At 40.6% G+C, this 26,219-nt stretch overlaps 1 protein-coding gene across 1 annotated transcript in view; it reads right to left on the bottom strand.

Annotated features, from left to right (window-relative positions):
• LOC142656580 (uncharacterized) overlaps nucleotides 1-24,032 on the bottom strand; it is a 43,893-nt gene extending 19,861 nt beyond the window's left edge. The window contains exons 1-10 of the mRNA XM_075831512.1: nucleotides 23,955-24,032; nucleotides 18,755-18,838; nucleotides 15,584-15,628; nucleotides 15,367-15,426; nucleotides 14,443-14,520; nucleotides 9,077-9,112; nucleotides 7,603-7,728; nucleotides 2,570-2,740; nucleotides 1,529-1,621; nucleotides 102-194 (exon numbers count right to left, since the gene is read on the bottom strand). Coding sequence (XP_075687627.1) covers nucleotides 102-194; nucleotides 1,529-1,621; nucleotides 2,570-2,740; nucleotides 7,603-7,728; nucleotides 9,077-9,112; nucleotides 14,443-14,520; nucleotides 15,367-15,426; nucleotides 15,584-15,628; nucleotides 18,755-18,838; nucleotides 23,955-23,984 — 816 coding nt within the window. The 5' untranslated portion in view covers nucleotides 23,985-24,032. The remainder of the gene's footprint in view (nucleotides 1-101; nucleotides 195-1,528; nucleotides 1,622-2,569; nucleotides 2,741-7,602; nucleotides 7,729-9,076; nucleotides 9,113-14,442; nucleotides 14,521-15,366; nucleotides 15,427-15,583; nucleotides 15,629-18,754; nucleotides 18,839-23,954) is intronic.
• Nucleotides 24,033-26,219: the final 2,187 nt, after the last annotated feature.

The raw sequence follows: 26,219 nt of genomic DNA, 5'->3' as shown, positions 1-26,219 counted from the left end.
CCTCATTGACAGGTGGTGTTATTCCTATGATATGAACTTACCTCACTAAACGATTTACACATACATAATAAAACAGTTTAAAACTATATAATCAATTGTACCTTGAACTCTTCCCGTAAATGGGTCACCTCTTCCCTGAGGGCATCACGCTCACTGCGGACTGGATCAAAAAACTCTTTTTGTCTCTCTAGAGCCTGCACTTCCAGAGTTAAGATAGAAAGAAAAGGCAAGATATTATTGAAGCCGGCAGAAACCGATAAGAAAAGATTGAAACATTCATATACATATTTGGCAATAATAGGAGCCATGGGCCATTCTTTACGACATTTAGGCTGATTACATTAACTCTGAGAGTCCAAACCTTTTCCTACATTTAGCAAGTATGTGGGCTAAGTATGCTGCTAGTGTTTGCTTGTTATATGAAACAGAACCAAAAACGACAATAAAAGTACTAAAGAACATCTACATTCCATGGGCAGTGGAATGCATGCTATCTTTTCCTGTTATCAGCCATTGCAGGCTGGGGTGAGGCTAACTGTAGTGTTCTCCTATGGAATAACTGGCAAAAAAGTCCAGGAAAAATTCTGCTCTTCATGAATCCTGCTTGAGGTCACATATCTGCAGTTCTAAGAACCTTCAAAATCATTTAAATGCATATATGTTAAGAATATTAATCACTTTCAACAAGGTGCACTTCATAAGCTATGTACTTAGATTTAAAGCTTCATTAAATTCTGATAGATATTACAGTACGCCAACATTTTTTATATAGTTCTGAGTGTTCCAAATTACCGGTACAGATAAGCGTCATATAATAAAAACATGTCTAATAAAAGCTTCAGGAAAGTTATCGCTACCCACCAGATCTTGTACATTTAGACCGCATTCACAAAAAACCTTATACGACTCCATTAGTGCCCAAAAAAATAATACTAAACAAGAACCTTTTGGAAAGGTTTCCCACATGCCAGGATCCTGGTTATTCATATTAAATATAAATCTCTTGCTTGGAGCCATATTACTGTTGTGTGAAGGCAGCATTCAGGTTCCCTTCACACACGCTTGGAGGGCCATATATAGTCCAGACTATTTTTACTTTTGAGGACTCATTAACCTCCAAGTCATTTCCCTGTTCAGTTAACAGAAATCCTTAACAAGGATTCATACCCCTATTTTTTTATCTTTCCACTCTATGGTTTCTTTAAGGTCACAGATCTCACGGTCACTGATTTCTTGTTTCTGTTGCAGTTGGCGAATTTCCTAGTGGTCAGCAGGAAAAAAAAGGCAAAAATAAAAACAGGAAAGTCAAGAGAGATCAAAATGGAAAGACTAGACAAGACAGAAAAGAAACAGGAATCACCAACAACAGAACAAGGCGGCTAACACTCAAAATATATTTATCATTAGTCCTGAAGGCCACCCCATTCTGCAATTCCATAAGGACTTCATGAAGACAAATAAAACTTGACTAATAGTGTAATAAAACGGGTAGTATTTTATCCGCGTAAATCAGTTTCTCCTTCCTCACCGTCATCAGAGCCTCCCTTTGCTCCAGGGCCTCCTTCATCTCAGCCAGTTGGAAACGGAGGACACCCTGATCGTGTTTCTGCCGCTCACACTCCTGCCAAGAAAACAAGTAGCATTAAACATACAGAAACAAAACATGTCTACTGTGCATGGTTTGTTATCCTTGTAATAACAGAAAAACTATTAGGAAATCAATTCACCATTTCTGAACAATACAATTTAGAAACACTGAAATGACGCAACCACTTTTGTCAAATCTGAGTAGTTGAAGGTCACTGATAAACTTCAAGTATTATGAGGAATATTGCATATGGATATGAATAGTAGTTTAACCACATGGCAATTAAATACTCTTTCAATTTTCGATTAACATTATGTGGTGTTTGCTTATAATTAGATGCAGTTTTTTTTTTTTTGTGTGTACTAGAAGAAGGTTTGGTCGGTCTCGTCTCAGACAGGATGCAGGACAATGGAGAAGATGGGCAGATTCTGAAAGAGTCATGAGAGAATCATCCGACGGAGGTAAATTTCAAAAGAAAACAGAATTGACGGAGACTAAGTATTTTCTAAAAAAAAACAAAAAAAAACGTATTCGCCTGGAAAACGGTCTTCAGTGACTAATGGCATTAGTTTATTCTAGGGAAGCATTTAGATACCTATTTTTATATGGTTATATACAGGAGTGTATGATGCAATCATTTATTGTACATGTGTTGTGATATGTTGCTACAGTACAAGTATATAAAATGCCATAATGTAGTCAACATAGCTCCACTTACCACTAGGTAATGGCTGAAAGCAGTGCAACTTGACATTATATCAATACGTTTTTGTGTTTTTCTCTATTTGTGATTTCTTTACTACTTCTAATGTCTGTTGATGTGTTAGCAGAAAATGAAATGTCGGAGAAATGTCTGGCTGTCAAATCAACGGTTTGCTGGGGGTCTCGGGAGTTGGATCGGCTAATTGTCCCAGCTGCTCCCATATTATAAGCGTTGTCTGTCCCAAGGAAAAGGGTTTCTAAAGTGGATTCCAAACTCACTTTCTGCTTGTCTTCATACTGACGCCTGGATTCTGCCAGTTCTTCTTCCAACTCCTGCAGAACCTCTCGTAGAGTGTCCACTTGATATTGCAAGGATGTTTTCTCATTGTCTAACTGGGCATTTGTCACCATAGACCTCTTATACTTCTCCTCCACTTCTGCCAACGAGTCCTGAGAGACAGAATATAAACGTGTCAGCTAATAATAAAAACAAACATTTAAAATTAAAAAATAAAATTTTGGCTATTAGTCCAAACAAATTAGTCTAGCAATTTAAAGTGAAGGCTTAATAGTGGAGTTTGGCTGCACACCTTAGACATACGTCTGTTATGCCCTGTCAAAGATTAGTGGCACACAGACTAGTACCTTCATCTCCTTCAGCCCTTGCATGTATCTGCCTTCTACATCCTCAATCTGCTCCTTTAACTCACTGATCTCCTGACAGAGGGACAAAGAATGCATAGGAATAAAGCAGCAGACAAAACAAAGTATGAAAGAAAATAGAAGAAAGCAAACACGTCTCGTATGATGTAGAATTCCTACTGGGGATTAGTTAGAACGTCACATGTATCTTGAACCAGTGGCAGAAAGATTAGCAGATTTGGGGCAAGACAGCTGTGCACAGCTGGAAATGAACTCAGCTGGAACCGAAGACTTACATAGTCCAGCCACTCCCTAATCTTAAATGACATCAGGATATTAATAAGAACATTTAAAAGATTCCAAACCTATAAATTTGTTGTGGTTACAACAACGTCAGCAAAAAAGATATAATTTCTGGCCAAGATGAGTTACAATTTCTGTTTTATGCAAAAGTCATAAAATCGACACATTTATTACCAAAATCAGTCACTAATAGACAAGCGGTAAAAGTGATAATAATAATAATATTATGACTGAACAAATCAACAATTACTTCCCTTAAAAGGGAATATTTTTAATGCAAATAAAATAGAGGAAAAATAAACTGAAATGTGTTTTGGAGTCTGGACCAGAAAGCGATCCATTTCTAATTTGCATATGTAAGGTATGCCATAATAGAAACAGGCGCAAAAAAAATGTCATTTTCAAAAACAAAACTGCACATATCAAGTAGATTGATGGAATATTCCTAAAGTATGTCATCAGCGTGAGTTCAACTGCTGGGACCAAACCATTCAGGAGGACAAATGGAGGGCAGAGCTCAGTTAAAGGGTAACTAAACTTGGTTGAACTTGATGGACACGTCTTTTTTTCAACTGCACGAACTTTAAAAGAAAACATTTGATATATAGTGACATGTCAAAAGTTTGAGAACTGAAACCCCCACCGATCGCTAAAACGAGCAGCAGAAGCGCTCGGGCGAGCACTGGGCTGCTTCGTTTCTGATAGTTTCTGCTAAGCTTTCGTCTGAGTGGTGTACGGGCTCAATAGAATGTCTATGAGACCATACACCGCTCGCTTGGCTTTACGAAGAAAGCCAATCAGTGACGAAGCAGAACAGCACTCCCCCGAGCAATTCTCCACACCTGGACCCCACTGATCAAAACTATTATAGCACTGGGATCTGGAGGACGACGGGAATAAGGGGAGGTATGTGGTTTAAAAAAAAAAAAAAAAAACATCACATGTCCTTTTTCGCCTTGAATACAGTCCCTTGGTATTATTTATTATTACACTTTTTGTGCGGGTCCAGACCCCTTTAAAATATCCTCTTTAATTGCATTATTGTCCAACACACTCTTTTACACTGGCCAATGATCAGGTAAGGCCTGGTTCGCAGATGCGTTGTAAAATTCCGATATTCTGCTTCGTCGATCAAACCCATTAACTTCAATGGGTTCCGTTGGGTGTCCGTGATTTTTCAGGTCACGATAGCGCAGCATGCTGTGCTTTTGTCTCTGGCAATCTCCGGTAATCCCTGCTGGATCTGCGACAGAGGCCCCTAACGGAGCATCCAAAGCAGATGTGAACGAAGCCTAAAGGACTGTTCACGCCATTGCAGTTTAATTCAACAATTAAGCAACGTAAACAATGCTGCAGCTTATAATGAAGAAAGTCGCAAAATATGTGGCTCAGATTCTAAACAAGACAGCAGGTGTCTTAAAATTTCGGAGAAAACAAGTTTTAGGTAATTTGAGAAACTAAAATGAAAAATAATTGAATCTAGACAGGCAGTACAGGAAAACAATACCACAAACAGGTTCTAGAACAAATAGGTCAAGAGACAAATTCTCAAATCCTCCATTCTCAATTAGGAGGGTGGGGAATGACACTCCGTAGAACACAGTGCTGCATTCACTGACTTAAAGAGGCTCTGTCACCAGATTATAAGTGCCCTATCTCCTACATAATGTGATTGGCGCTATAATGTAGATAACAGCAGGGGTTTTTATTTTGAAAAACGATCATTTCTGAGCAAGTTATGAGCTAGTTTAGATTTATGCTAATGAGTTTCTCAATGGACAACTGGGCGTGTTTTAACTTTTTACCAACTGGGTGTTGTACAGAGAAGTGTATGAGGCTGACCAATCAGTGACTAATCAGCATCATACACTTCTCATTGTTCCAGCCCAGCATGATCCACAGCACAGTGTGATTGTGCAGTGAAAGAAGCTGGGCTGGAACAATGAGAAGTGTATGATGCTGATTAGTCACTGATTGGTCAGCCTCATACACTCCTCTGTACAACACCCAGTTGGTAAAAAGTAAAAACACGCCCAGTTGTCCATTGAGAAACTCATGAGCATAAATCTAAACTAGCTCATAACTTGCTCAAAATTGATCGTTTTTCAAAATAAAAACCCCTGCTGTTATCTACATTACAGCGCCAATCACATTATGTAGGAGATAGGGCACTTATAATCTGGTGACAGAGCCTCTTTAAAGGAGTTAGAAAACCCATTTTCATATATCTCTATTAGGAAATTAGCTAATAGAAGGGGGTCCCTTGTTCAGGATCCTCATCTCCACCAGAGTGGTCACAAAAAGCATCTCTCGCTCTGGAGGATCTGTCCTGTATTATATAGACAACCTATTGATTTGAATGGGGATTGTGTAATACTTCAACACTTTTACACGGGTCAATGATCGGGCAAACGAGTGCTCGTATGAACGCTCGTTCCCGATCATTGCCCTGTGTAAACTGGGCAACGATCAGCCAATGTGCTCATCGGCCGATCTGCTCGTTATGCAGCAATAAATGTTATTCGTCAGCAGCACATCTACCTGCCGACATGACTAAAAGGTATGGGGACGAACGATTGTAGTAACGATCGCTCGTCCCCGTACATAACCATTAATTGCTCCTTGTGAAAGGAGAAAACGAGCTGCCTCATTGATCGGCGACCTTTTCTGCCAAGTTTCCGCACAGCTAACTGCTGATTGCTGGGGGTCCCAGCAGGGGGACACTTTGTGATCAGCTTATTGTCAAGGGACCAATTATTGTAACAAGAAGAGATTGGCCAAAGCAGAGGACCACTTTAAGGGAAAAACATAATAAAGAGGTGGTGGTAAACGTATTAGTAGTGGAGTACCTGGTTTCCAACATTTCAGGAATAATCAGTTTGTGGTAAGCATTGTACTACTCTGATCTGGAATGGAGAGAGCCCCCTCACTCTTATATGTGTTGTATTTCTTTACAGATGGGCTAAATATTTGTGCCACATGCACGAAGACAGCAGTTGGAGACATTTTTATGTTTTTTTGACACAGACATGTAAGTGGTCACGTGGCTTAGATTTCATAAAACGTTTTTCGAGATATGTTGCATGTCAAACATTTTTCTAAAAACAAGACAAAAAAATTGCAAATCAAATATTATTCATTATTGTGTAAAATGTGATTACTGCTAAAGCAAACACCATCACAGTGGAGTAACCGCCCAATTATGAATATCAGTAGAGTAAACTTTGTTTTATTGCCTACAAGTCCAGTCACTCCAGAAATAACTTATTGCTGCTAAGCAATAGAAATCAAACGCAAATTCCAAAAGGAGGTCTCACCATCCAGGGATCCCTACCACTTAAAGAGGCTCTGTCACCACATTATAAGTGCCCTATATTGTACATGATGTAGATTACAGCAGTGTTTTTTTATATAGAAAAACGATCATTTTTGAGTGAGTTATGACCTATATGAGCTTTATTCTAATGAGTTTCTTAATGGACAACTGGGCGTGTTTTACTATATGACCAAGTGGGCGTTGTACAGAGGAGTGTATGACGCTGACCAATCAGCGTCATACACTTCTCTCCATTCATTTACACTGCAGATATCGATATAGCTATATCGCTATTTGCAGTCACATAAACACACTATAACGCTACTCATGTGTCATGACAATGAATATACATTACCTCCAGCCAGGACATCATGTGTATTCATTCTCGTGACCACTTCTGTAGCGTCTGTGTGATTTACAGCATAGCAGGCGTAGTCTCGTGAGATTACGCTGTAAACTGTCATCCACAGTGAGATCTCGCTGTGCTGTGCTGTAAATCACACAGACGCTACCGAAGTGGTCAGGAGAATGAATACACGTCACGGCTGGAGGTAATGTATATTCATTATCAGGACACTGCAGTAATGTTAGTGTGTGTGTGTATGAGGCTGCAGATAGCGATATAGCTATATCGATATCTGCAGTGTAAATGAATGGAGAGAAGTGTATGACGCTGATCGGTCACTGATTGGTCAGCGTCATACACTCCTCTGTACAACGCCCACTTGGTCATATAGTAAAACACGCCCAGTTGTCCATTGAGTAACTCATTAGCATAAAGCTAATATAGGTCATAACTCCGTCAAAATTTATCGTTTTTCTAAATAAAAAAGCACTGCTGTAATCTACATTACAGCGCCGATCACATCATGTACAAGATAGGCCACTTATAATGTGGTGACAGAGCCTCTTTTACAGGGATCACTAGACAAAAAAAAGAGAGCATGAATCAGCTTAATCTTGATACTACAGTCCATGTGGCAGCTCCTCACAACATTCTAAAGTGGATATACCTGGAAGCTTCTTAAAATTGCTGCGCTTGCACACTCACCTTTATTTCTCGAATTGATGCCTCTGTATCGACAGATATGGAGGTGTCTCCGCTTCCCCTACGTGAAGATGTCCCACCCAACGAAGCAAGAGTTGCTGCAGACAAGCTAGAGACAGGTCGGCCACTCTGGGACAGAAGGTAAGATAAATTATTGATGTAATATAGTAAAGCTGTTACATAACATGAACTACATTAAAAGGGTTAAACAGGATGTGACATTTTTTTTTTTATTAGGGGCTGGAAATTAAATAAATAAACCAAAAAAAACAATGCTTACCTATTCTTGCCCCCCAGTGATCCAGCGCTGCTGAGGCACCGCAGCCAATCAGAGGGCTCAGCAACCATATGTTGTATATCTGGCATTATGCTAGAAATACCATTGGTCACCAAAGAGCCCAGCTGAGCCCTCTGATTGGCTGCAGTGGTTACACTCTACGTGCATATAAACAACCACCAGGAGCGCCGCCGGAGCCACAGCAATGGATCACCGAGGGAAAGGATAGGTAAGCATTTTATTTTCAGCCCCTAATAAGAAAAAAATCACATCCCTTTAATATGCCATCTAAAACTTAAATATAAAAATTTGCAATTATTAGTGTAAGGACATAAAACACACATTTTGTTTAAATATTGCAGCTTTTCAGCAGCTATTGAAGAGCGGGGGAGAGAAGGCAGAGAGGAAGCTCAGTCTTTCTGTAGCCATGTCCTTGCTCACGGCTCCGAACAATGATTTCTATGTTATTCTTGTAGTTCTATGTAATCTCTGTAACTCGTTTTTAAAGACAATACCCAAGTCTCTAAAAATGTTAAAAAGTAGGGCCATACATTTCTTTCCCAAGATCATCCCAGGTGACTTGCTTTAAAATGTGTGATACAGCCAAGATAAACGGTGACAAGACACACGGGTAGGCTGGGTTCACACGAGCATGTTCGGTCCGTAATGGACAGAACGTATTTCAGCCGCAAGTCCCGGACCGAACACAGTGCAGAGAGCCGGGCTCCTAGCATCATAGTTATGTACGATGCTAGGAGTCCCTGCCTCGCTGCAGGACAACTGTCCCGTACTGTAATCATGTTTTCAGTACGGGACAGTAGTTCCATGGAGAGGCAGGGACTCCTAGCGTCGTACATAACTATAATGCTAGGAGCCCGGCTCCCTGCAGTGTGTACAGTCCGAGACTTACGGCCGAAATACGTTCCGTCCTTTACGGACGTAATGTGCTCCTGTGAACCCAGCCTAAAGAGTGAGCGCTGAACGCCACTGCCACAGTTCCCCTGAGAAGGACGTGTTAGTAGCACCTTAGGAGAACAGGGTGACCACGTGTGAAGAGTTGCTAGCTTCCTGTCGTTTTTCACTAAAGTGTACTTTTTACGTTTGTGGTCACTAGCAAAACAATGAAAGTAATGAAAACTACATAACATATTCCATTCCAGCACGGTTCTATAAATGTAGCTAAAAAAACAAAACACTCACCTTATCTGCAAAGTCTTTATCTGATCTTTCCTCAACCTGAAATATTAAAAAATAAACAGAAGTTAAACTCTGAACAGAAAGGTTTAAATCCTGGGTGTATTAGTACAGCACAGGCAAATATCCGATGTCCTGTTATGGTTTCTCAGGGCAGTAACATACGTTAATATTAAATAATAATAATAATAAATAAGATGGAAGATGTGCTGAAATTTTTTATGTCACCCACAAGAAAGTTTCCGATTAGTTGTTTGGTTCGCTACACAAAATGCTGTCAGCATTCTAAATTTTACGTTATCAACAAGCGAAAGCCACACAATGCACTTCATGCCTCCACACGCACTAACTCTGCTTATTGAAGGAGCAGACACATCCTCAATATGACTCTGTGCGTGGACACTGCCACTGGTGGACCCACGACGCAATAAAGACGGGCCAGTGGGTTCTGAAGACTGATTAAAAGAGGAAATATGTGCGGTTATGTATATGGAAAACGTTGATAATTAGAGGTGGAAGCACATTTGGCATAAGAACTTAATATGAGTGGACTATATTAAAAAAGGTTGACATTCTACATTCAGTTTTTATCATTTGAACCAAAAATAAATAAATAAAATAACAAACATCATCTTGAGCATTGCAAGACTTTTGTGGCTCAGCTCATGCAAGTGTCATTTAGGTTTTTATCATACTATTTTAAATGATCACTATCCTAATCACAGAATGCATAAAAATGAAGTGGATTCATTCACAACATATTGTAGCATAATGAAACCTTGCATAGCTACTTGACTTTCATCACATACACAATATTTAATCATATCTACATATAGGTGTGACGGCCGCAGACCCCTTTCATCCTGCCGATGTCTTCCTCCCCAAGGATGGCAGCACATGCAGCCGTCCTGGCCTGCAGTGACCACTAGGGTGCGCGCATGAGCTCATTCCCGGCCTTAAAGGGCTGGCGCGCACACGTTAAGAATGGACTAATTACTCCCAGATCACCCTGGACTATAAAAGGGCCCTGCCCCTTCACTCCTTGCCTGAGCATTGTTAGTAATTCCCATGTTAGTCTTTGCAAATGGTCCCTTAGTGTTTACCCTGTTCCAGTGTTCCCGTGCCCTGCTACCTGTATCCCGTGGTGTGTTATTGTTCCTGAGCCTGCTAGTGATTGGAGTAGTGTTCTGCTGCTCCTGTTATCCGCCACGTCTGGCGCATCCTACTGCACCTGCTGTCACCCGCCACGTCTGGCGCAGCCTGTCATCCGCCACGTCTTGCGCAGCCTGCTGCACCCACCTCCATCCGTGCTAAAGTCTCTGCCACTGTCTGGACTATTCAGGTAACGTGGTGCTCGACTTTTTATTGTTTGGGTGCTGTGTTTGGCCAGCTGCCTCCACGCTACAGCGGTGCGGCCTAGTGGGTCCACATACCCACAGACCGTGACAATAGGTAGTGGCGCGGCACAAAAGCTGTACCATTACTGAGCCACAAAAACATGGCAAAAATAAACCCACACAATTTACTGCAGTCTCTTTAAAGAGGCTCTGTCACCAGATTTTGCAACCCCTATCTGCTATTGCAGCAGATAGGCGCTGCAATGTAGATTACAGTTACATAGTTACATAGTTACATAGTTAGTACGGCTGAAAAAAGACACATGTCCATCAAGTTCAACCAAGGGAAGGGAAAAGGGAAGGAAAAATTTCTACACATAGGAGCTAATATTTTTTTGTTCTAGGAAATTATCTAACCCTTTTTTAAAGCCATCTACTGTCCCTGCTGTGACCAGCTCCTGCGGTAGACTATTCCATAAATTCACCGTTCTTACTGTAAAGAAGCCTTGTCGCCTCTGCAGCTTGAACCTTTTTTTCTCCAGACGGAGGGAGTGCCCCCTTGTTTTTTGAGCGGGTTTTACAAGGAACAGGATATCACCATATTTTTTGTATGTGCCATTAATATATTTATATAAGTTAATCATGTCCCCCCTTAGTCGTCTTTTTTCAAGGCTAAATAGGTTTAATTCTTTCAATCTTTCCTCATAACTTAAATTCTCCATGCCCCTTATTAGCTTCGTTGCTCTTCTTTGTATTTTTTCCAACTCCAGGGCATCCTTTCTATGAACTGGAGCCCAGAACTGAACTGCATATTCTAGATGAGGCCTCACTAATGCTTTGTAAAGTGGCATTATTACATCCCTGTCCCGCGAGTCCATGCCTCTTTTAATACACGACAATATCCTGCTGGCCTTTGAAGCAGCTGATTGACACTGCATGCTGTTATTGAGTTTATGATTTACAAGTACACCCAGATCCTTCTCAACAAGTGAATCCGCCAGTGTAGCGCCCCCTAGGACATATGATGCATGCAGGTTGTTGGTACCCAGATGCATAACTTTACATTTATCTACATTAAACTTCATTTGCCAAGTGGACGCCCAAACACTTAGTTTGTTTAAATCTGCCTGTAATTCATGAACATCTTCCATAGTCTGAACTATATTACATAGCTTGGTGTCATCTGCAAAAATAGAAATAGTGCTATTAATCCCATCCTCTATATCATTAATAAATAAGTTGAATAATAGTGGTCCCAGCACTGAACCCTGGGGTACACCACTTATAACCGGGGACCATTCAGAGTAGGAGTCATTGACCACAACTCTCTGGATACGGTCCTTGAGCCAATTCTCAATCCAATTACAAACTATATTTTCTAAACCTATAGTCCTTAATTTACCCATTAGGCGTCTATGGGGGACAGTGTCAAATGCCTTTGCAAAGTCCAAAAACACTAAATCCACAGCGGCCCCTCTGTCTAGACTTCTGCTCACCTCTTCATAAAAACAGATTAGGTTAGTTTGACAACTTCTGTCCTTAGTAAAACCGTGCTGGCTGTCACTTATAATGCTATTTATTGTCACATAATCCTGTATATAGTCCCTCAATAGCCCCTCAAACATTTTCCCCACGATGGATGTTAAGCTTACTGGTCTATAATTACCCGGGGAAGACCTAGAGCCCTTTTTGAAAATAGGCACCACATTTGCCCTGCGCCAGTCCCTTGGCACTATACCTGTCACTAGAGATTCTCTGAATATTATGAAAAGGGGGACAGAAATAACTGAACTAAGCTCTTTAAGAATTCTAGGGTGTAACCCATCTGGTCCTGGGGCCTTGTGCACATTTATTTTATTTAATTTAGCTTGGACCATCTCTACATTCATCCAATTCAGTATATCAACTGATATATTAACAGCACTGGCACCGGCTACATCAGCTGCTCCTTCTTCTGTTGTATATACAGAGCTAAAGAACCCATTTAGTAACTCTGCCTTCTCTTGATCCCCTGTGATCAACTCCCCATTACCATTATCTAGGGGTCCTACATGTTCAGACCTTGGCTTTTTTGCATTTATATGCTTGAAGAATTTTTTAGGATTTGTTTTACTATCCTTGGCCACCTGCCTTTCATTTTGTATTTTTGCTAATTTTATTACATTTTTACAGATTTTATTAAGCTCTTTATATTTTACAAAGGCTACAGCTGTACCCTCAGATTTGTATTTTTTAAATGCCCTTTTTTTGTCATGTATTGCCCCTTTCACAGAAGGTGTAAGCCATGTGGGGTTTAATTTGAGTCGTTTATACTTATTACCTGTAGGAATAAATTTTGCACTATAATAACTCAAAGTAGATTTGAAAATCTCCCATTTATCATTTGTTCCATTATTTGACATTAGTTCTTCCCAGTCTATATCCTGAATTGCAGCCCTCATCCTGGGGAAATTGGCTTTCTTAAAATTAAATGTTTTTGCCCTCCCAGCCTGCGTTTGTTTTTTACAGTATAGGTAAAATGTAACTATATTGTGATCACTGTTACCGAGGTTTTCACGAACATTGACATTCCCAACAAGCTCTGCATTATTAGAAATGACCAGATCCAACAGAGCTTCACCTCTAGTCGGGTCTTCCACAAACTGGCCCATAAAATTTTCCTGCAACAGGTTGAGGAAATGTCTCCCCTTTGCAGTTGAAGCCGAACCATGACACCAATTAATATCCCGGAAATTAAAATCTCCCATTATCACTACAGTACCCGCCTGTGCAGCCCGCTCCATCTGTTTATATATCTGACCTTCCATCTCCTCAGTTATATTGGGGGGTCTATAGATTACACCAAAAGTAATTTTTTCAATGTTTACCTCCCTTTCTAGTTCCACCCACAAGGTTTCAACCTCCTCACAGTCTTCACCCACTATTGTCTCTTTCACACTCGCCTTCATATCACTTCTCACATACAGACATACACCACCACCTTTCCTATTTGTCCTGTCTTTACGAAAAAGTGTAAAACCCTGTAGATTTACAGCCCAGTCATGTGAAGAGTCCAGCCATGTTTCAGCAACACCAACTATATCTATATTTTCTTCCAGTATCAAGGCCTCCAGCTCCCCCATTTTGCTTGCTAGACTTCTGGCATTTGTGAACACACACTTTAACTTGCCTGTCAGTTTTTCACTTTTATTATCAGAAATGTGATTTGACATTAATCGGTCCTTTTTATTTACACTGATGTTTTGTAACGAAAGGATCTCCTTATCTTGTTGTCTAGTCCTCTCCCCACATTCTGTATCTCCCCCCACCAATATAGTCTGACCCCTCTCTAACCTGGCTACCCCTTTTTTTTTGGCCAAGTTATGGCCAAGTTTTTGGCCAAGTTATGACCATTTTAGCAGGTAAGTCGATGTAGCTACTTACCTGCAAACGCTGATGCTGCTGCAGAATCAACTGTAGCCTCTGGTGCCGATGTGTCCTCGCTCGTCTGACACGATGCAGGACCTGTGAGTGACGTCACAGCGTGATCTGGCAGAAGCTGGGCGTTCTGAAGAGAAGTGGATGATACTTCTCGTCAGAACGCCCAGCTAGTAAAAAGTATTAAAAACGCCCCGATGTACGCACATAATACACGCCCACTTGGACTTTTACTTTTAAACACACCCACTTGGACTTTTGCAAGCCTCATTTGCATAACTACAAAAATGGTCATAACTTGGCCAAAAATGCTCGTTTTTTAAAAATAAAAACGTTACTGTAATCTACATTGCAGCGCCTATCTGCTGCAATAGCAGATAGGGGTTGAAAAATCTGGTGACAGAGCCTCTTTAACCAAAAACGTTGGCAACCAATCACACCAATGTGTTCAAGGAAACGCCCCTAGTACTGCTTCCATGGAACATCACAATCATACATTTTCCTAAATTAAAGTCAGTAGGAGAAGAACACAGCCTTAATCCCATGCGAACGAAACCCTTACACACAACACTTTAGGAAGAGGCATTAAAGAAAGGACAGAATAAAAACAGTCCTCACCACTGGGCTGGCACGGGCAGAGCTGGCACGAGAAGAGGCACGAGATCCAGAACCCAGGTAACAACTGTACTCAGAGGGCTTCAATAGTCACGAAGCACAAAAGTATAAGGAAAGGAACATCAGCATGACAGAAAAATAGAAACAAAAAAAAAAGGAGAATGACCAGATATATAGTAAAATGAATATAAAGAGGTCTATAAAAGAATGAGAATCTGAACGGAGCAGGATGGTGCCCCTGTTATACAGTAGGATATTTCAAGGCTATTATATTTACCTGAACAATAAGTCCTAGCCTTTTCTCCATTTACAGGCCTGTCCAACTAGTCCTGCTATGACAACAATAAGCTAAGTGCCACGCTAAAAATAATCAAATGGGCAAAAGGTTCTCAGGAATACAGCTTAGATAAACATTCCTCTTATTGAAATGCTCTGCGAGATGTGTGTTAGGGCAGCACCAGTGTGAAAAGAACGTCCAACTCAGCTATTTGTTTAAAGGCCGACTGCACCGCAAGTACAAAGCGGATATAGAGAGAGCTGCTCATTTCTGTCTCATGTATCAAAATGTTTCTGCAGAGAAATAGTGATCACAAGGGCAGACATATTTCTAAAATTGCTATTAGGAAAATGTAAGACTTTGGGGCCGATCTATTAAGCAATCTACGCCAGATCTTTGGTCTGGCAAAGTTGTAATTTGCGCAACAGAGGTATTTTTTTCCTCCAAAATTTGGAGACTTGTCTTTGCACGCTGCCTTTGTCACTTTTCTGGAAAGTGGGGGGGGGGGGAGGAGGGATTAGTGAAAGGGCGTGGCCTGCCGCAAATTTTTGTTATGGAGCAGCAGTTGTGCGAATTCCAACCACAGCATCTTAAAGTCTAATATACAGATTATTGTAAAGGAGAAACATAGGCAAGGATAATAATCTCACAGGTCGTGAACTTGAAGATCGACGGCTACCGCTGGTGGCACCCTCATCATACAGAGACCCCTACCAGCAAGGAGAAGAAGGAAAGCAAACAGTCAGCTGGGGTACAATGATACAAACAGATAAGGGAAGGAAACAAAAAGTCATGCGGGAAAATGTAACTTAAAAGCAAGGAAAGGAAAGCAAAGAATTATAGTGGATTGACTAAGAGGTGACCCACCCGCTGTGATCTGGAAGGTAGAGAGTTGCAGTTCAATAGTGATGGCTGGAAAGAGAGGATGAAAGTGTGAGGCAAAAAGAAAGAATTTACTCCTGTCATCATGATAATGATGGACAGGATCAGCATCAATATAAATTGAGACATCACACTACATCATACATATCAGGGCAGGGTTATACAGCCTGTGGCTTTCTGAGATGTACTAGAAGGCAATCTCCACTACGTGACCATGTAAAATTGGAAGGGGTCCATACAATTCTACAAAATAATTTTTAAAAAAAACTGAGCATGCCCAATGCAACAACCGAATGTCTTTGCGGTTATAATATAGACTGAAAACAACAAAAGAGTACGCCCAGATAACTATGTATGGATCTTGTCCATGAAGAGCAGACTAGCCAATCTGTCCTAAAGGGAGAACACACAACAGAGGTCTCATTCAAATGGCCATATTGTAGCTGTGTTTAACTCCGTATTCAGTCTAACGCCCGGACCCCTCCTCCCTGTGGTTCAACTGAACACACCGCACCATAGATCCCCAAGGTGCTCCAAGTATACTTCAGTAGAACCCCGGGGGCTCTGGGTACGAGGGATGGAATACCGTTAAAAAATGGGGACAATACTTCCATCTGACCGAATTTATATACTTACCAAAGTTACACGATAGACCGTCATCACAAAAATGACCCAGTTCTGCGACTCCCCATAGAGAAGTTTTCCATGTTTACATGCTTAAACTACAATTGTAGCAGTAATGATAATAATCAGGTCTGGAAAATGTTAAGAAATTTTATGCAGATAAGATCATTTAAGCCAATGGATCAAATCACAAAAGACCATATAAATACAAAATTCTAAGACTGTGAATGAGATTAAGTTGGTCCACTGAACATGCTCAGTTCTTTTTTTTTCCCCTCTTTCTAGATCTATGTATAGAACCCATTTAGTTCATTAAGAACAGCCTGTAATTGGTGAGAACCTCAAACATGTGTTACAACGAGTTACTGCCAGCGTAAATGAATAGGTTTCATGAGATGATGCTAGCCGGGAATCATAAGAATTATGTGAATACATCTTAAAGAGGCTCTGTCACCACATTATAAGTGGCCTATCTTGTACATGATGTGATCGGCGCTATAATGTAGATTACAGCAGTGTTTTTTTATTTAGAAAAACAATCATTTTTGACGAAGTTATGACCTATATTCGCTTTATGCTAATGAGTTTCTCAATGAACAACTGGGCGTCTTACTTTTTGGCCAAGTGGGCATTGTACAGAGGAGTGTATGATGCTGACCAATCAGTGACAAATCAGAGTCATACACTTCTCTCCATTCATTTATACAGAACATAGCGATATAGCTATATCGCTATGTGCAGCCACATAAACACACTATAACGTTACTGCAGTGTCCTGACAATGAATATACATTACCTCCAGCCAGGACGTGATGTGTATTCAGAATCCTGACACTTCGCTAATACAATCCCGACACTACAGCACAGCATCAAGAAGATATCCATTCGCTTGAGTGCTTGGGTTAAGAAAGATTTGTTTATTATTTTGTTTTCAGTTTTATCTTCACTGAAGTAAATCTTCACAAGATTTCCGTAATTTTTTACAGGTGATTTTTATCAACGTTTCGGCCAAACCAGGCCCTTATCATAATCGCTTAAACTCTAGTAATGTAGATGATGACTACTCCTACTGCACAGTCTTGGATTTATGATCACTGCTCTAGCAGTTTGATATCATCTTGTTCAAGATGATATCAAAGAGCAGTGATCATAACTCCAAGCATGTGCAGTAGGAGTAGTCATCATCTACATTACTAGAGTTTAAGCGATAATAAGGGCCTGGTTTGGCCGAAACGTCGATAAAAATCGCCTGTAAAAAATTACGGAAATCTTGTGAAGATTTACTTCAGTGAAGATAAAACTGAAAACAAAATAATAAACAAATCTTTCTTATCCATTCGCTTGAGTGTTTGAGTTATCTTCTTGATGTATATTGTGTTACCCAAACCCGAACCCTCATAGCACCTGAATATCTTAACCAGGAGTGCAATCCAATTTTTTTTATACTACAGCACAGCAAGCGTAATCTCGTTTGAAATGACAGTTTACAGCGTAATCTCGCGAGATTACGCTTGTTGTGCTGTAGTGTCGGGATTGTGTTAGCGAAGTGTCAAGATTCTGAATACACATCACGTCCTGGCTGGAGGTAATGTATATTCATTATCAGGACACTGCAGTAATGTTATAGTGTGTTTATGTGACTGCAGATAGCGATATAGCTATATCGCCATGTGCTGTGTAAATGAATGGGGAGAAGTGCATGACGCTGATTGGTCACTGATTGGACAGCATCATACACTCCTCTGTACAACGCCCACTTGGCCAAAAAGTAAAAAACACGCCCAGTTGTTCATTAAGAAACTCATTAGCATAAAGCTAATATAGGTCAAAAATGATAGTTTTTCTAAATAAAAAACACTGCTGTAATCTACATTGCAGCGCCGATCACATTATGTAAAAGATAGGGCACTTATACTCTGTGGTGACAGAGCCTCTTTAAATGATATGTTCACCTTTGCAATACATTTTTTTTTTTATCTAATGCAACTAACAATTAAAAATGAAGCAACTTTGCAAATAGTCTTGATTAAAAATCTCCCACAACTTTGTGTCTAAAGCACCTGTGCAGACCGATGTGTCTCCATGGTAACAGACTACAAAGAAACCATGTGTAGTTTGACCCTGCAGTCACACTCTTGTCTGTCCTTATACTTCAATCTAACATACTAAATGTAGGTTAGCAAGAAATATAGGACAGATGTAGGCGAGTAGGACTGCAGGACTACACAGAGTTTGTTTGTAGTCTGCAACCATGGAAACCAATAAAATGGTTGCAAAGGTGTGCATAGTTTTTAAAACAATCGGTACCCTGGCTTATAAATTGTTACTCTATCCAAGAACTATAAACATTCTACATATATAAGCTCGTCCAACATGTGAAATTTCCTCAAAATTAACAAAAATAAAAAAATCAGAAATTGTAGTTAATCACACCATTCCACACAAATATAGCCAGATAGGCCATTCAATAAGTTACACAGTGCACTATACAAAAGCCAACCAGAAACAAGAAGTGAGCGGAAAGGAACAGACCCGATTTCCATTGTGTACAGACGGCTGCTGAGACTTGGCTGTGAGTGGAGCACTGGCCAGGCTGAGGTCAGAGTAATAAGCGCTCTATACAGGAGAGACAGGAAGAAGCATGACAGATGGAAGCCGTTCAGTCAAGACAGACAGACAGAGACAGACAGCGTTAACCTTTCAACTTCAGGGCACACGGACATGCACTGCATCACAAAACAATTCCTGTTACCATTGAGTCTCTATTGTTTATAAGGAAATGACAAGAATATAAAATCATATTGTTTAATTGATGCCACAAATGACTTTAGCATTAGTTGTTCCTAATATTTAATGTATGTGAAATCTGCTGGAATACAGAGCCTCAGGACGGGAGCTTTCATTTGTTTGTGTGACATTTTTTATTGACATGTTTCATGGAATTCGTGAATAACTTCATCCAGCATCTTGTGGATATAAGAAAACATATCTTAGGGCTCCTTCAGACGAGCGTATAACTCGTCCGTGTGCTGTGCGTGAAAATCACGCACAGCACACCGAGCCATTGATTTCAATGGGGCCATTCACGCAGCGTGTCCGTTGCGTGAAACTCACTGCACGTCCTATATTGGTGTGTTTTTCACGCATCTACGCGCCCATTGATGTCAATGGGTGCGTGAAAATCAGGCACAGCACACGGATGCACATGTGTGCTGTGCATGATTTGCACATCAATTCCATTGAAGAATAAGAAAACATGTGCTTTGCAATCAATAGTAATGCAAACGGAGGCTATGGTTTCCGTTTGGCTTTTCGTTCATCAGTTCCTCCAACGGAAATGTCCAATGGAACCCATGAACGGAAGCCCGATGCGGATGTGAACCCTAAACGTAAATCGCAAACAATGTGAACAGGGCCCAACTTTACCTACACCTAAAAAGTACTGTGCACGAATGTATAGCACTCATGAATCACAATGAGGTCCATCTACAGATAACCTAGCAGCTGCCCACAGCTACAGAGCTACTTACTTAAAAATATATACACAGTGGCTGCAGATATGGGAAAACACGGCGTAGAGCTAGAAATGTGTTGGGTAATGGACATATGAACTCATAATAAGAAACACCCTTTCCACACAAATATTGCAAAGCATTTGGTATTTCAGCAATTAGCAAAGTAGGTCATTGTCTCTTGTGGATGTTGCACTTCAGTAACAGCTGGACTAGAAGGATCGTCAGTCCATGATACTTGATAATGGCCTCATACCAGCATCCCACTAACTGCTGTATGCAGAATGATAGGTAATACCTAGCTCTATGTATATATTTTGCATCAAATAATTAGAAATATCAATACAAAAAGAGTAAAGCAAGTTTAATAGTCATTTCATCCACTAAGTATTATTAATTTGCAGCTTTTGAACCAGACACCAACTGGATTGTGCAAACATATTAATCGCATTGTAATTCACCACACACAGACTTTCTGTTTAGGGGTGTGCGGTTCCCATGCACAAGCGGCACACCCAGCGCCAGATACAACACCAAGCATAGAACCAACCATTGCCTCATCCCTGGGGGGTCCCCGGGAAGACGGGATGGTCTCTCCACTGCCTGTTGAGCTCTGGAGGTAAAGCAAAAACACCACAACTCACATTAACCAACACATGGAGTTGTGGCCATAGTAGGACATAAAGGGCTAGGGCCATTATTTACTACTGTTCACAGGACATTTTTAAAGTGTTAAAAAGGCCCCAAATCAAATAACTGGTTTTGGCTTTTGCCATCTTCAATGCAGCTGAACATATGCCCAGCCAGTGCGGCTGCCACATGCCAATCTTCAGCTCTCCACTGACCCTGCTGGATTTCCTATACGGAGTTGCTCCAAGCAATTCCTCCTCGTAACCATTGGTCTGTTAGAAAAAGAGAAAAAAGTGCTGAGTGATATGTCTGCCGGCCTGTCACACAGAATACACACAGCACAACAAGTCTTCATGCCAAAATAATGAATCCTGAGGCAATGCAGAACTCTATAGAACTTCTAATGAACTAAACCAATAAACCAGTGATGAGCAGTTATTATTGGGGACATGGACCGTGTGTCATATCGGACAACTTCCTGTAGAAAATCACAAGTAAAGCGCAAACACAATTATATGTGAATACAACACTGCATTGCGATTCCACCTTTGGAGCCATTGAATAATATAAAGTATTAGGGAATTCTATACATTTCCATGATATGTTCTTGAAAAAATGCTGCCTTTAGACTTGGGACATTTCTGACAATAACCTGCAGGTAGTTTCACACTTTTGGCCTACATATCAGCTATCATGAGCAGTTTATGCCGGTCTATCTACAGACCACAGACAAGCTATAGGGCTGCTCTAAAAGGCAGCCAACAGTCTAAAGACAGGTCTGCAGGACAAGAAAAGGAAACTTGACATTTCCCACAGACCCGCTAGTTATTATTGAAACACTCCCATGGCTTAAAGGCTATGTAAACCATTATAGCTTCATTGCTATTATTATGAATTGTATGCACTTAAAAAAAAAAAATTTCGTTGACTTATTCAAAATTCTCTTTACTTATTGCGATAAGGCTACTATGTATGCAGTACACATAGAAGCTGCCTAGCGCCACTGTAACCAAAATCTGTCAGGTCCAGCAAACTGATGGATTCGTCGCTATGCTGTTTCTATTTATAGTATATTGTGAGAGTGATCATCATCACTCTTGAGTTCCTTTTCTCGATAACCAAATTTGTCCAGGATTCATAAATGCAGTCATTTTGATAATTATAGAAATTGCTCTTACAATATACAGAGAAGCTGCATCGCAAAAAGTCAAAAGAGAATAATAAAAGTCAATTCGAAAAATGTTTTTAAGCACAAAATACAAACATTTAATAAAAAATGGCTACAATGGTTCACATAACCTTTAAAGGGAATGATTCTGAAACTATATTAGGAAAATGCTATATACATAATTCTCATATTTCTATAACCAGTCATAGCAGGGTGACACCTGTGTTTTAATGAATACTTTAGGATGATTGCATTAAACATGGTTAACTTTAATCGTGCAGCATATTGAGTGACTCACAACAAACATAAGGTCATGCAGCTCAGTGATCATCTGGTGACTTTCTGCACAATGGTAAAGGATTGTCACATGACACAAAGCGAACACGGATGACTATATGAGCGTAGCCGGTGCCCCTGCTGCTATCAGCAAAGAACATTGCATCCAATTTTACCATTATTAGGGTCCTTTTACACAAGAAGATAAATTTGTAAAAAGCAAGTGCCGATCGATGATCTAGTGAATCATTAACGTTAGAAAGACATGCATTTATATGCAACAGTCGGATTTTTTTCAGTTAATTTGATCGCTTTTGACATGGCTTCTCTTTTCGGCCAACAAATCCACACCACACCTCCTGTCTAGTTATCGACTCGCAAATGCCTATTAACACAAGGGAACGTACCGCCGACCAACGATAATGTTTTGGTTATCATAAAAAAAGTCAAATCAATGCACATATTTACATTCACACGAGCGCGTCTAAAACACGCGAGAATCTGGTCCGTTATGCATCAGTGTGCTTTGCGAGGGACATGTGTTATTCACGCACTCGCAAAGCACATATTTTTTTTAGTAATTTTTAATTGAATTGATGCGTAAATCACGCACAGCACACGGATCTTGCATCTGTGTGCTGTGCGTGATTTTCACGCACCCATTGAATTCAATGGGCGATAGGTGCGTGAAAAACGCACCAATATATGACATGCGGTGAGTTTTACGCAACGGACACACACTGCGTGAAAACTCCTGCATGTGTGAATGGCCCTATTGAAATCAATGGGTCAGTGTGATGTGCGTGATTTTCACGCTCGTCTGAATGAGTTTTACGCTCGTCTGACGAGTTTTACGCTCGTCTGACGAGTTTTACGCTCGTCTGACGAGTTTTACGCTCGTCTGACGAGTTTTACGCTCGTCTGACGAGTTTTACGCACGTCTGACGAGTTTTACGCTCGTCTGAATGAGCCCTTACACTTAGGGTATGTTCACACGCACTAATTACGGACGTAATTCGGGCGTTTTTGCCCCGAATTACGTCCGAAAATAGCCCCTCGATAGCGTTGACAAACATCTGCCCATTGAAAGCAATGGGCAGACGTTTGTCTGATCACACGAGGCGTATATCTACGCGCCGCTGTCAAATAACGGAGCGTAAATAGACGCCCGCGTCAAAGAAGTGACCTGTCACTTCTTTGGCCGTAATTGGAGCCGTTATTCATTGACTCCAATGAATAGCAGCGCCAATTACGTCCGTAATGGACGCGGCGTTCAAGCGCCTGCACATGCCGTTACGGCTGAAATTACGGGGATGTTTTCAGGCGGAAACATCCCCGTAATTTCAGCCGTTACGGACGCCCTCGTGTGAACATACCCTTAGGGTACGTTCACACTGCTTATTTACGGCTGTTTTTCGGGCCGTAAACGGGCGAAAAATCGGAAGCAGAATGCCTCTAAACATCTGCCAATTGATTGCAATGGGAAAACGGCGTTCTGTTCCGACGGGCTGTTTTTTTACGCGGCCATTTTTAAAAACGTCCTCATAAAAAAAACGGCCGCGAAAAAGAAGTGCATGTCACTTCTTGAGCCGTTTTTTGGAGCCGTTTTTCATTGACTATTGAAAAACAGCTCCAAAAACGACTGTAAAAAACGCGACTGATTAAAAAACGTCTCAACACAAGGAGCTGTTTTCCCTTGAAACCAGCTCCGTATTTTCAGATGTTTCTGAGTTTGTGTGTGCACATACCCTTACTGTTGATTGCAAATTTTTACTGTATATTACGATTTTACACAAAAGTCCTGTGTAAAAGGCCCCTAAATACTATACAAATCTTATTGTGTATGCAGGGTAAGTTAGTAAAAAAAAAACAAAAACACCACAGCAAACAAAGGCCTGTTTCACCGAGCATAATATGGGTATATTTTAAACACAGTATTGCGGGTCTAATGACTTGAATAAGCAGCAACATAGGGACCCATGATGCTGCTAGGTCACGTCATTAGACCCGCAGTTGGGCCGAGATTTACATATGCAATACTGACCCACAAATGGGCCCGTATTACGCTTGTGTGAAGCTGGTCACACTCAGGTTTTGGCACGCAGAGTATATTTTACTAAGGTCAGGAAGAGCACGGGTTACTGACCCTAAGACTGCTCCTGCTAGTCACAGACATATCATCTTCATCAGAAGCCTTTAAAAGAGGGAACAATGTAATAGATAAGAGAGATCACCAAGCAAAGAATACAGACATTACTAAAGAGCGGTGCATTTCCCAAAACGTTAAATCTCATTAGTAAAAAAAAAAAGGGTAATTGCTAATGGATGGTTTACCTGAATCAGTATATGGAACATAGATTCTCACGCTTACTGGTCACAGTTGTGCAAAATAATACAGAGAGTCTCAATTTTCCATTTTTTTTTAAATTTAGTTGGTTTTTCAGCACTGCCTAAATACTGACAAAGTACCGTAATTGCTATAAAAGTGTCATTTAGCCTCTGTTCACATCTGCCTTCTGGTTTCCGTTGATAACGTAAAAGTTTCAAAACAGTTGTTCAACCGATACTACCAATGCATGACGGACCCCATTGGACTTCTAATGGGTTCTGCCAGGTTCTGGCCCATTGTTTTGATGGGAAAAAATAACGCTGCATGCTGACTCAATCAGCGAAGGGGGCTTCTATGGACATGTGAACAGCACACAGACACAGTGCTTACTGACAAAGCTCCCTAACTACTAGGATATAAACAAAAAGTTCATAGAGAGGTTATACTTTTATTTTTTGCAAGCATTTTAGATATTTCACAATGATGAAAGAAAATGTTAAAGAGGGTGTCAATTTGTTTCAAAAGCAAATTAATACAGCAGTAATAGACAGAAAAGCAGAATTGAGTAAAGCAAAGCATTATTTTCCATCTCTGCCCTCCTTTCGGTACCAATTCTGACACCCGATTCCCCCTCAACCAGTCTGCTCAAAACTGGAGTGGCAACCAACTGAGAGCAGAAAAGGGGCAGCAGAGATGCGGATCTCCCTCTCAGTACGAGTTCGGCTCTGGTCACACTAGTGTCATGGCTTTTTGTGTTTAATCATAGCAGATTCATCATGGAATGTGTGGTTTATTTTCCTCCTTAAATTGTGCACCTCAGTGGGGATCTGAGGAGAACCCCCACCGAACACATATTGATGGCCCATCCTAAGACTAGGCCATCAATGTAAGATCCAGAAATATATGCAGGCACTCTCAGGTATAAACAATTCATATAAAAATCCAATTTATTTAAACCTCCGAATAATTTCAGATATATCAATGTATACATACAAATATAAAAAAATCTCCTGACCATAAGAGATGGATAACAAGTGATCTAAGACACCTAAAATGTAGATAAATTCACTCATATGCTACATTTGTTCTCACTAAGCATAGGGACAAAAAAGAAAAGAAAAAATAATCTGAACAGTCACTGGGTTGTGTTCACACTTGCGTTTTTTGACAAAATAAATTTTATCATTTCAGGGTGGCCACCATCCCTATTTGCAATAGGTGGCATTCTTTTTTGAGTAGTAACCTCCTATGCGTAGGAGATTTAGACCTAGGAAATGAATAATCCTATGGTACATAAGCTGTTTTGACGGCAGATTTATATGTTATTAAGCTCTTCCCTCCTATTTCATGCAGCCTTATATTTTAAGGAAGATAAATGGTTATAGGCAGTCTATTCAATAGACACAAGATCGCAATAGATCCCACTCCATCCTCTTTGTTTGAGGGCGAATGATTTTCCCAGACTTTATCTGGAGGCTTATGTTTTTACCTCTGATGTTCAGGTCAGCCTCTGTGATCCATATGCAGGAGCAGTCTATTCATAAGTGGGACGGAGAGACCTTCCAAAGAGAAGTCCCAGGCTGTATGATCATCCGTATATCAGACCACTTTCAAACTCCACTGCAAAATTGGATAGCCGGCGACTTTTTCCTTTTAACATCCACTCAGTCCACAACGTGCGCGAGGAGATACACAGTCCGGGAGGGCAAGAGCATATGCCGGTAAATGAGTGAACTTCTATTCACATGGTGTTTCCTTCCATATCGTGTCTCCAAATTTGGTCAGGGATTTGCAGGGCCAGGTAAGGACGTCACTACCTGTCCAGCTTGATTAGATCCATTAGAACAGCTGACGCGTTTCATCCCTACACGGGATTTCCTCAGAGCCGTTTTGGCAAGTGTAATCAAGGGCATTGTATTTATAGTGTCCCAAACGTTTTTTATTGGTTCCTCCATTGCAGATATCAAGAGGTCATTTCATATATATAGACAAAATATGTATAGATTCTTTGTACATTGTATTTATTCACAACTAATAATTCGTTCCAAAAAGAAAGAAAAACTTTTCTTTTACAGGTTATTC

The sequence above is a fragment of the Rhinoderma darwinii genome, chromosome 6 (assembly GCF_050947455.1).
Source record: "Rhinoderma darwinii isolate aRhiDar2 chromosome 6, aRhiDar2.hap1, whole genome shotgun sequence".
NCBI lineage: Eukaryota > Metazoa > Chordata > Amphibia > Anura > Rhinodermatidae > Rhinoderma > Rhinoderma darwinii.
Note: the sequence above shows the minus strand (reverse complement) of the source record. Positions and strands in the feature narration are given on the sequence as shown.